This window comes from Eretmochelys imbricata, chromosome 8, assembly GCF_965152235.1.
Source record: "Eretmochelys imbricata isolate rEreImb1 chromosome 8, rEreImb1.hap1, whole genome shotgun sequence".
Classification (NCBI taxonomy): Eukaryota; Metazoa; Chordata; order Testudines; family Cheloniidae; genus Eretmochelys; species Eretmochelys imbricata.
Window position 1 is genome coordinate 87351581 of NC_135579.1, and position 12718 is coordinate 87364298.

Sequence of the window (12718 nt, forward strand, 5' to 3'; positions counted from 1 at the left end):
GTTATAAACCCGGGTGGTGGTGTATTTGAACTTTTTTTTTTAATACACCAAATCCTACCTTCTGTTACACATCACAGCCCCACAGTATTCATTGGGAACTGCTTGTGCCAATTTGTCCATAGCTTTTAATACTATTTAGGTTTTTTTTTGTTTTAATCCAGACTGATTTGCCCACCTCTAAGACTTAGTTTAAATTTTGGGCAGAGTCATCTTGATGTTTGAAATTTTATTTAACCATTCTGGCACCTGTGCACTCATTTTGTCCACCTGAGACCAGAACCTGAATATTGCAAGAGCCTCTTATTGAGATTTCCAGCACAATTTTGCTCATCTAATAAATTCAGATGTTTATTCAAAGCACTGGGAATTTGGTTGTCATCTGAACCAAACCTCTAGAGCTTTGCAAGTCATTCAGGGCTTTTCTACACAAGGAGTGGCTATTCCTGATTGACTCCATGTGTGGGATGTTCTTATTCTGCAGTAAGAGTGCAATATTTCAGATTAATCTACTCTATTTTATCAGGAATAGTTAATCTGCTTTCAATTCACACTCTGCCTTATTCTGGATTAATTTTCATTAGACAAGCCAGTAATGTGTTTGAAATATTTAATAAATTCAGAAACATAAAACTAGATTCCCTAATCACAAGAATATGATACACTTTATTAAACCAGTTGATAATGTAATAACTGTGTAACCCTTTGTCTCTTTGCTCTTTACTGTGCCACTCTGCTCTCTCCAGATATACCTGTGTTTCCCACCATCACGGCCACTGTGACGTTTCAGGAGTTTCGCTATGATGAGTTTGACGAATCCATCTTCACTATTCCTGATGACTATAAGGAGGACCCCAGCCGTTTTCCTGATCTCTGATTTACTGGAAAGTTAATAACAATACCAGCATACCCCAGAGAAAGCAAGTGTATGCAAATAGCCCACAGATATAGAAATGGGTCAAAATGGAAGAGAGAAACTTTTTTTAAATGATCCAGAAGAAAAGGGAACACACGTATGACTGATGTACTGAAATTGACTATAATGGTCATCTAATCTAGTATCTGAATTACAGCAAGTCTCCTGATGTGTCATTTACACTTTTATACATAAAGTGCTGCAAGTGAAATAGTTTGACACCTCAGTGACTCTAAGGATACTTTAACAGCTGTGAGGACTGTCACTTGTTTATAAATTTTTTACATTTGTTCTTGGTGATACAAAAAGCACTCTTGGACCATTAGCGCAAAAACTGAAATGTCTTAGCTGGATATTAGCCCTTTAAACATCCCATTTTATACAAGGTGACCTTATAATATTCTTTCAAGCTGTTTCCATAAATTGTAAACTATGTAACATTATGTATAGTTCAGTAATTTGAATGTTAGTTGAACGTATATTAGAAGGAATGCATTTTCTGTAGATGAATGAACCAAATGGTAACCGTTACACAATTGCATTTACACATTGCAATACACTTCAGAAATAGCATTCACTCTGCAGGGAATAAGGTACCTCCTTTAGCACCTTAGTGCAATCCATTGTGGTGCTATTTGTGTTTTTATCTGAACTGTTAATTTTTTCACTGCAAGTTGTTTACTAATTTTCCTTTCAAAGAATTTGCAAATACTCCCTCCCTCTCACCCCTCTGCTGGTTTAAAAATCGTTGCTGTGTTCATGGGTATGGTGTTGATTAGCATTCTTGGAGATTCTTTATCTACCTAGAAATTGCATCACTTGCATTATTTTACTCTTGGTTAGGAGACTTGCTCCATAATACGCTGGTTGATGTGCAGCTATCTTATATTGATGTGGAGCAGCACACTGGAACATATTGGATGCATTAAGACACAATCTCAGACGTTAGAGAGGTTAAGTGAAATAAAACTTATTTCTTGAAAACCTAGTGTAATTGTAGGGCACATTTAATAGGACTCACAATGGAAAAATTTAAAACGTGCACTTTTTCACTACTAAGGGTGTAACTTCCCTTGCCATATAATGGAGTATGTTTGTTTATTTTTTAAAATAGGCTTTAAAATCAGGAATTGTTTTGGCTTCTTTAACGTATTTCATTCCACTGTCCTAAATTTGAAAGTAATCTAGCTTTATTTTGCTAGAAAGAATGTGTGCAGCTGGCTGTTTGTTTGTATGAGATTTAGCCTCAAGTGCTGTGGTGCAAGTGTACAGAAATGTAAATTTTCAAAATTGTTTTGTGCACCTGAGCTAAACTACTTTTAGTAGAAATCAATACAGTAAATGTTAAACTTTAATATCTATAATGAACCGTCAGTGCTTAGTAAAGGTAACCAATCTTACTAATCAGGTGGATGATGAAATAAGATAGCTAAATCATGATACAGTAAAAGCAGACTTGTCAGCCACATTGATTTTATTGGGAAATGGTTAAAGTAGAATTCTTCAAAGGGCATTGGCCCCTGTCTATATAAAATCCAAAGAGGCTGCCCTAGGGAATTACAATATCCACAGTTTATCCATCGTCTCACCCTCAATAGCAGTTGCCTAAATGGACTGACAGGAGGAAAGAAGGATGGTTGCTTCATTCCAGTAGTGTTTTAAACCTGTAAAAGGTTAACACTTCCCTATCTACATTGCAGATTGGTGACCGATACACTAGAGAGAAATCGATCAGTTCTGAATGAAAATAAAAAGCACTAGTGAATTGTAAAATTGTTGTAGTTATTCCCAAAGTACCTAACCAGTCACAGCTGTTGAACATTTAGTAGGAGTGAATTGTTCTTCCAGCTAATTATGAGTCCCTCAGGTTTGACATTGATTACATGAATTGGTACCCACCTTGCATCCTCCCTTGGCATCAGCTGAAATCCTTAGCAGTGAGAGAGACACAATTATGTAGATGGAGACAGAATTATCTTGTCAGTGCTGTAGGTCAAGGTTAAGCTTCCATAGGGCCTACTGTAGGAACTTACACTGCTACCCTAGCTATAACTGTTCTAAGGATAAATGGTGAGAGGGCTTCAGTATCCAGTACTGTCAGTCCAGCATGGGTGACAAATCCTAAACCTGTTCCTACAATATTTGTATTTCTGAAACTAATGGATACACCTCAGAACTTAACTGTGTGGCAATTTCTGCAAAGACAAATTGGGATATTTCTCAATGACAGACATCAATAGTTGATCAAATCTTTCTTAGTATTACAAGAAAGGAATTAGTACTTTGATGTAAAAAACCAAACCAATGCACAAACCTGTATCATAAAAGCTGCTGGAAGAGATGCTGGAAGCTGAGTTTTACATTAAAGGCAATATAATTGGATTATTTGGGGTGGATGCGGGGGCATTAAATAAGCCTTGAGACAAAATAGAGGGTACAATCCACCTGTGGTGAGATCAGTAGTGGGCCTGAAGAGAGGACTACCTTTTCCTCTAATGAACTGTTTGATTTAAAACTCACTGCGGTCTATGGAAACATGATATCAATGCGCTTTGGATCAAGCCTTACATTCATTAATATGTTTCCTGATATACAATTAGGAATCATTTGACTGTAACCAGCTTTTGTTTCAGACCAGTTGCTATTAGATTCCAGTGACAGCCTCAATCAAATTTTAAGTAAGAATTAGCAGAGTTGCTTGCATCTCAAATCCTTTGGGGTTACTATAATCTGTCTCAACATTCCCAGTGATGAATTTCAAAACGCAGCTAGTGAAATGTGCACTTTGAAGAGTGGCTTCCTAAACAATACACAGGCATAAGTCTTAGCAAATGAGGGATGATGTGTGAGTACAGGAGATCGGTGTTGTAGACCAGCATCTATGGTGTAGCAGGAGTAAACAGGCATAGCTTTCTTTCGTTTCCTTCCTGCTATGTAAAGGATAATTTTGTCCCCTCTTGAGTATGCAGCCACAATACTTTTACAGAACGCATACAGCACAGCTTGCTTCCGCAGCATAACAATGAACATGTCATGTAATAGTTTGAAAACTTTACATATGCATGTAAAGGGATTTGTTACAAAAAGATACACTGGAATGTAAAAGGCCGTTACCTGATTGTTTGTTTGAAAAAGCATGACATTTCTGGAAGTATGCTATTTGTATAATATCAACTAGAGCTTAATACTGCTGGGAAAACAACAAAAATGTTCATCTTCCACTATCATGGACATTCTAAAACACACAAGATTTAGAGATGCAAGTTATGAATAATTCCATGTCCATTTGAAAGTCAAGCTTTTAAATTTTCAAGATTCCTCACTGCGTGGGGAGGAGGAATCTCACAGCAAGACTGAAGAAAGCCTAAATGTTAGGTACTTTTTAAAAATTAGCAGTTGGATCTGGATCTGGATTGAAATGTTTGATTCAGAATATTAAAAAAAAGCCATTAAGTCTCAAACTGAAACAGAATGTTTGCAAAGTCCTAGAACTGTTCCTTAACCAAACTCAGTTTTACTGGTCTTCCAAAACACCACTTTAATTTGTGGTAAAAGGGAATGCATTTTATTTTATTTTTAAGTAGCTGCTGTTCCAGTCACTCTATTCACTTTTATAGCTGCAGTTCTTGATATATGTACTTATCAACAGATGGTTACAAAACTTGATATTTTCCTGGAAACCCTCCTTAAGTTTGGTAATATATTCAAAGCAACTGTCAATTTTTAAATGTACTTGTTCTTGATTTTTTAATTCATGCAAGGATAATTACATTATTTAAACTTTATTAACAAATCTCCTGTAATGCTGCAGAGTCATTTATTTTCTTTAGATATTTGTAATTATCATGGAAACTTAAGGTCACTTTTTTGCATTTTACTATTTGTGTGGTCTGTGTTCTTAACTCACCTTCACTAATAGTAATTTTTAGGTTGTATCATCTGTTAGAATAAAGACCAAAAGATGCTGTTTGATTCTGAAACTGAACATGTGAAAACTTTAACTATAACTCTGTACAGTACTTTACATAATATGTACATTGTAGGCACTTTGTACATGTTTGAGCAAGGATTGAGTTGAAAAGCTGGAGTGCTTCAGCTCATTCTGTAAGGATGTTTTATTGGTCAGTTTTTAAATAAAATATGAAGTTTTCAATATAACCCTGTTCCTTCCCATCTCTCATGTGGAATTTTGTTGCTATACTGTATTCAGAATAAAAGTTACCTTCACAAGTAAGGTTCAGATCCTGAAAACACCTGTATTAGTTTGAGCAGATATAATTCCACTCGAAGTCAGTTTGTTTGTAGGATCTGCGTCCAACCCACTGCACTTAAGTAACAGTAGGTGAATGGAAAGTGAAGTCTAATACGTGAAACCCTGGCCTCCCATTATTTTTTCAGATTTTTTTTTCAGAGCCTGATTAGGTGTATGCAATTGTGTCGCCCCCACAAATGACTGGAAGCATGTCATTTAAAATGGATCTGGATGAAAGAGAACATGGACTTGTATCCCCCCTCACCTCTCCTTTGATTTTTTGCCTTCAAGACGTGAAGCCTATAAATGGGTCTTTTCAAAACCCACATTAAAAATGTAGAGCTTAACCCTAGAATGTCGAGGGGAAACCATTTTATTGCAAGACGAGAGCGACAGTGCCGGAGGAGGAAAAATGATTTTTAGTCACACTGCTTAAAACTTTATAGATGTAAATTTCAACACCACTTTGGAGAAAGGCTATCTGATTCCTTAACATCTTAAAGGAGCCAGAGGCGTTACCTCACACACATACAGAGCAGGCAATTTACAAGCTTTACATTAAAGTAGCAAAAGCAGGGACCAAGATGATCCTTTGCAGGCCAAACACTACGGTAAAATGCTGGAATGTTTAGGGTTACCATATTTGAACATTCAAAAAAGAGGACACTCCATGGGGGCGGGGGGGTATTTGCTCATGCCCTGCCCCCATTCCAACCCCTTCCCCAAAGTCCCTGCCCCATTGGACCCCTTCCCCCAAATCCCCACCTCCTCCCCTGAGCGTGCTGCGATCCTGCTCCCTCCCAGCCATGCGAAACAACTGTTTTGTGGCACGAACGCTGGGAGCTAGGGGGAAAAAGCGGGCACTCTCTTGAGTGATCAACATTCACTCTTTCTTGAATGATCAACTCTTCTTTGGGGAAAAATAATAATGGCAAAATCCCGGACGCTTTTAGATATTTAAAAATTCCTCCCAGATGGCAGTTTAAGACCCAAAAAGCCAGACATGTCTGGGAAAATACGGACGTATGGTAACCCTAGGTATGTTAATTATGAGAAGTATTTTTTAAAATAGCAGTGAAAAGTGCAACTATAACTATCCTGAAATGCTTAAAGTTGGACCTTAATCTGAATATTTTACTAGTTAGTGCAAGGTTAGTAAATAGCTCCCTTGCATGTTGGCTATCTGTAATATGCATTTTTATTAACTAGTGAATCCATTTACAATTTTTCAGCACAGCACTGAATAAAAAGAGTTGATTATTGGGAGGGGCAAGGCGGAACAAGTTGGAGATACTCTTACCTTAATGAGAATGTGGGAAATGTTAGTTACACATCAGTTCCTGGTGGTGAATTATATTTAATTCAGAATTAGAGCTGTGCAAGAACTATTTCGGATTCAAAACAAAGCCAAATGTGAGTGGAAACAATTTCCCACAAAACCAAGTGTTTCATTTCAAAATTTTTTAACATTTGGATTGGCTAATGCTTCCCACCCTCCCTCCCCGAACAAAACTGCTGAAATCAAAGCGTTCCAAGTTTTGTTTTCAATGAAATGGCATTTTCTTACAGATGTTCTAATGGAAAATTCAATCAGTGCTATTCAGAATGTCTCAGGTATGCACAGAACAAGTTGATTGTATTAAATATAAGTTAAGGATGTTATTACTGCAATTTTTATATCACTAAGTATATACACTTGAGGTCAAGAAATAATCACTTTACACCATTTTCTTATACTGAGGTGCATCCAATTTAATTGCAAGCAGCAATTCCGAAATATAATCTCCATGCTATCCAGATAAAGATTGCAAAGGTGTCAAAGTGACATGAAGGCCTGCCTTTAATCTAACTCTTTATTACAACTGGAGCATTTTGCAGAGCTACTGAGAGGAATCACTGCACACACTTATGTATACTTTATGCTTTCTTTTAAGCAGAAGACAGCTCTTTACTCAATGCAATGGCACATGACTTTTGGCACCACAAAGAATACATCTCTTCTTCAGTCCTCATTTGTGGACAGGAATAGAAGGGATTTAGGGAGAAGGGAAGGAGAGGTTACTTACTTTTAAAGTAACAGTTTGTTGAGATTTTTGTCCCTATATGGGTGCTCTGCAGTAGGCTATATGTGCACCCAGGCACACTCAACCAGAGAATGCAAAGCAGTGTCCACAGGCTTGCACATTTGCAGAGCAGCACTTTGTGCCTCCAAACAAGGGCATATAAGGAGGCACAGACCTGCTTCCACTCAGTTTCTTCACTACTGCAAAGCAGAGCCTCCAGAGCTAAAAGGGAAAGAGGGCAGGAGGAGGAGGAGGACACATTTCAAAGAACTCAAGTTATTGTATGTAATTCTCCTCTGAGTATATGTCCCTGTGGCTGCTTTACCACAGAAGATACCCAAGCAGTATCTTGCTGAGGTGGTAAGTCCAAGACAGTTTGGAGGACTGCATCACCAAAGATGGTAGTATCCCTGGACGCAGGTAAGATCATGTAATTCTTAGCAAAGGTAAAAATGGGAAACCAAGTTGCAGGCCTACAAATTTAAGTTATGGAAACACCTTCAGGAGAGAGAGAGATGTGGACTGAGCTAGAGTGGAACGTGCTGTCACTCTGTGAGGGAGGTCTGTATCCCAGTTGATTCATAGCAGGTTAAGATGCAACCTGAAATCCAATTTGACAATCTGAGTGGAAATAGGTTAACCCTTCATCCTTCCCCGCAACAACACAAATAGCACAGGAGGTGCCTGTCAGGTCTTAGTCCTGTCAAGGTAGAAGGCAATGGCCCTTCTGGCATCTATTTTATGTAGGCTGGTCTCCTCTCTAGAGGACTGAGGTTTTGGGTAGAACGCTGGCAGATGAATCTCTTTATCTATGTGGGATTCTGAAGAGAACTTTGAGAGCAAATGAGGATGGGGATGCAGTGTAACCATGTCTTTATAAAAAGTGATATATGGCAGCTCAGCCCTAAGAGCACTGAGCTCTTTCTTCTAGCTATCACTTCAGCTAGAAGGAAGAGCTCAGTGCTCTTAGGGCTGAGCTGCCATATAGGAGAGGCAGGAAAGAGAACAGGTAGCCATTGGTTAAAATGGAGATTTCCTCAGGGCATTGAGAACCAAACTGAGGTCCCATGGGAGGTGCTGCTTTCTGTTCAGGAGGCAAACTGTAGGAATCTAGCTGTAATAGGATGGGCAAAGACTGAAGCCTTTAATGGGGGAGAAGAAAGCTGTTATAGCAGCCAGATGTGCTCTGGGCTCATGGATTTAAAGACAAGGCTTATCTAAGAGGTAGTCCAGGATTTTGGAAAGCAGAACCATTAAGGCTTCAGAAGAGTGAATGGAAGACCAGTCGTAGAAGCATTTCCTCTTTTGAATGTAAGTTTTGCAAGTGCTAGGTTTCCCGCTAGATAGGATAATTGACTGAACTCCGAACAGGTTAGTTCCATGCTCTCAGATTTAAAGAGAATGTTGGGATGGATCATGGTCCCTGAGTTCTGTGACAGGAGATCCTTCCGGAGAAGAAGTCTGAGCTGGAGGTTCAAGTCTTGGACAGGATGATGCTACGAGGATAAACCCTTGCTCTTTCCTGATGCAATCTGAGTAAGATCTTCAGGTGAGTATGTACTAGGATACAGGGGTGTGGGCAGTGTTGAGGGTATCTTCCAATGAGTTGCAGACATTTTCCCTTGGAGCAGGACAGAATTTCATGTTGTTTAGGTGGCAGAGGTCTGCTTCTGGGGACCCCCAAGTCTGGCAGATGCTAAGGAAGACAACATTGTTGAGCTCCCATTTGTGGTCCTGAAGGAAGCATCTAGTCAGAATGTGTATTCTGGCATCCTGGAAGATAGAAATCTCAACTGGCTATCTAAACAGAACATGCACCAATTTCAAAGCTTAAGCAATGCTGCACATAAAGACTGGGATCTTGCTCTGACCTTACGTCATATCTGAAGGCACCTGAGGGGCAGTCTTGCATGAGGCATGACAAATGTGGAGGCATACAAGTTGTAGGCAGGTTCTTGCCGTTGTTTGCAAGCTATGTTGTATTGGCAAGATTAAACCTGATAGAGTATCTCTCTTTGGCAAGAGGCACTGGCAGTTAAGGAGCCTAGCATGGCTCCAATAAAGTCTAGTCTCCAGGTGTCAGTGTAGAATTCTTTTTATTGATGCTGAGGCCTAGAGATTGAAAGAGGGAGTCCTGGAGGTTGCAGACTGGATCTCTACAGCTGATCAACCCCTAAGGAGCCAAGCATCCAGGTGAGGATTTCTATGCCCCACTGATGTAGATGGGCCGCACTGCTGAAAGCTTTGTAAAGACCATAGATGCTGTGAAGAGCCTGAAAGAAAGGACTTGCTACTGGTAAGTCTTTTAAACCTAAATTGAACCGTAGGAACTGTTTGTGGGATGGGTGGATAGCTACACAAAAGCAGGCATCACAGAGGTTGACGGTGACCAACAAGTCTCCTGAATCTAGGAACAGGATTATAGTGCCTAGCGTCACCATCCTGAAGTGCTGGGAAAGGAGGTTCAGGTTTCTTAGGTTGAGGATTAGTCTCCATCCTCCACCCCTTTTGAGAACTAGGAAATAGTTGGAATAGAACGTTCTTCTGATAAACTCTGGGGCAACTGGCTCAATCATCCCCAACCGTGAGACTGGACCTCTTGTTTCAAGAGATCTTTGTGAGAGGAGTTCCTGAAGAGGAATACGGATGAAGGGACAGTGTGGATGGAGTATCCCACATTGATCACCTCCAAAATCCATCTGTCTGAGGTACTTTGTGCTCAGGCAGGGAGGAAGTGGGATAGCTGATCTCAGGGGGAGCGAAGGGGAGATGAATGGACTCATTCAACACAGGATCCAGGTAGGTACATTTGGTTGAGGCCCTCAACTGAGACATCAAAATTATTTCTTAGAGGGAGGTGCAGGTATTGCTGTAGAAAGTGGTAGTCCCCTATTCTGAGGAACAGATCTCCTCCTTTGAAAGTAGGAAGGTCTCAGAAAGCCTGTTGCTTGGTGTACTGGAATGGCCTAAATGGCTGTTATATTTATAGTTACCAAACCATCTTTTTGTTGCAGTAACTGCAGTCAGATATCCACTGCAGTCAGATATCCAGTGACTGTAAGGTAGCTCTCAAATCCTTCAGTATGTGTAGGGAGGCATCCATGTCAGAGTTGAAGAGCTGGGCTCTTCGAAGGGGAGAGGGGGAGAAGAGGACCTTCAACTATAATCTGCACCTCTTGGGAGACCAGACAATAGGATGCTCTCCACAGTGCTGTGGCTAAGGATCTAGAAGCTGTCTGGGATATCTACAGCAGCTTGGAGGGAGTTTCTGGCTATAACTGGCCCTTTGAAATCATGGCCTGAAATTGTTCCATCTGGTCCTCTGGCAGATGTCAAATAAAAGGAGAATGTGTTGAAGTCATTTTGCCAACAGGGCCTGGTAGTTTGCAACACAAAATAGGAGAGCTTCTGAGGAGTACCTTGTCCTACCCTGGAAGCCTAAACTTTTGGACTCCTTATAAGGAGAGGGTCTGGAATAGACCTGCCTCTACCCTTTATTAGCCACATCCACCCGCCAGTGAATTAGAAGTAGGGTGGGAAAATAAATGCTCCCTTTTCTTGGCTGGAATGTAGTACTTTTAATCTGCCCACAGCTAGGGCTTGGACCATGGCACTTGTTTACTAGTCTCTGTGAGCAGGTGAGAGTCCTAGACTTCCTCTAATAGGATCCGGAGGGATTCTGTCAGATGTTTTATGAGGTCTTGGAAAGCCCCAGAGTCATTGGTGCAAGAAAGTTGTGGAGGCATTACTGCCTCATCCAGGGATGAAAACAATTTAGCTGATGGGGGTGAGTTTCCCTCCTTTGGAGGGGGGAGAACTGCTCCTGGGTGTCTCCTAGTGCTGAGGTGCATAAGGTACTGGAGTACCAAATGGTGATCCTGGGGTACCCAAGGTCTATCAGTCAATGCCTGTGAAAGATATGGTACCAGCTAGTACTGGGGATCTCTTTCTGGTGGGAACCCTTATAAAATTGTTCCCTAAGGTGACCCAGGAATTCTAGTAAACCCACTGAGGGGATAGAGAGGGGAAGGGTCCCCACGGATAGTCATAAGCTGTCTCCAGGATGTCTGGGGGGGGATCTGAATTAGGCTCGTTAGGGTGTAGTAGCAAGGTGATGAAAAAGAGCCCTCTATGGAGGCCTTCAGACTCTGAGAAGTATCATCCCCTGGGCTGAAGGAGGGAGCATCAGACATGGGTAAGGCTGGAGGTCTGGCCAACGTTCAATCTAAGCAGTACCAGGGAAGGGGTCATGGTAAAGGACCATAGCAGGAGAGATTCTGGTACCACTGGTATAAACAAGTCCCCTGGGAAAAGAAATCTGGAGGCCTATGATGTCCAGAAGACTGAGTTGGTGCTGGGACCTGGCCTTACAAAGATGGTGAGCACAGTACTGGTGAGGCTTGTAGAAGAGCTTCTCTGATCTTAAAGCCCTGATGTAAGGGACATAACTCTCCTGTGTCATGTAGAGGAGGCCTGTGCCTGATCTTAGTGCCTGGAAATGTCAGTACCATGCTGCTTCTTGTGCAATACTAGGGGCTTGGTACCCAGGCTCAGATGGAGCCTTAGTTGCACCCTTTGGGGGATATGAGGTCTTAGAGGGGGCTTTATGAGGTGACCTCTCCCTCTTGGATACTCTGGAAGGAGAAAGTAGTCTTCTTAGACATTCTAGCCTTTGAAGGTGCTGCTGCCATGGGGTAGTGCAGGAATTTAATGTTGATGTACACAAGTGGAAAGTAGAGCCCTCCTGAGGCTAGTGAGCACTCTATTAGAAGATGCTTCAGTCTAGCCTCTTTCTGAGACCCATCTTTAAACTCCATACATACATTAGTTGCAGATGGGATATGGGTGCCTCTGAGGCAGGGGAGAGCTTGAATTCCCATCACTACAAGGCAAGCTTGAATTCCCATCACTCTGGGCAGGTCTGTCAGGGCTTGAACCCTGGGTCTTTGGCATAAACCAGAGTGGTAGAGGACTGAAGGGAAGATGGGGGTGGGGATGGGAGTAACCCTTTCTCAACACAACCATATAACATTAAAGAAATAAGGACAAAAATCAGAATACAAAGCAAGGCAGGAAGTTGAGAAGCACTAGACAAGCAATTGCTTCATCTCAAGTCACAGGCAGTAAAGGAGGAACTGAGTGGTGGTGGGTCCATGCCTCATTTGAAGGCTTGAGGTGCTGCTCTGCACAGGCCTGAGAAAGCATGGATGCCTGTCCATCCTACATTGGAACACTCATATAGACATATACTTGAAGAATGTATGTTTTCTGATTAACATAAGCACAGTTAGTGATTTTGGTAAAATGCTGAATGTTAGCATTTCTCAGGCTTCAAAGCTGACACTCCATCAAGAGGAGTGGGGGCAATTTACATGTGGCAGAGCTACCAGTGAAGGCTCAGGAGTAGCTGCCACCAATCATAGACCTAGTGTACCTGAATGCATGGGGACATTAAAAGCTTGCAAGGCCACATCTCATTTATATTTGGCC

General features: G+C 41.2%; 1 protein-coding gene across 1 annotated transcript in view; it reads left to right on the plus strand.

Moving 5' to 3' along the window:
• The window catches only part of ANKRD13C (ankyrin repeat domain 13C), a 49573-nt gene extending 44502 nt beyond the window's left edge, over nt 1-5071 (plus strand). Inside the window, exon 13 of the mRNA XM_077825418.1 lies at nt 744-5071. Coding sequence (XP_077681544.1) covers nt 744-874 — 131 coding nt within the window. The 3' untranslated portion in view covers nt 875-5071. The remainder of the gene's footprint in view (nt 1-743) is intronic.
• The last annotated feature ends 7647 nt before the right edge of the window (nt 5072-12718 follow it).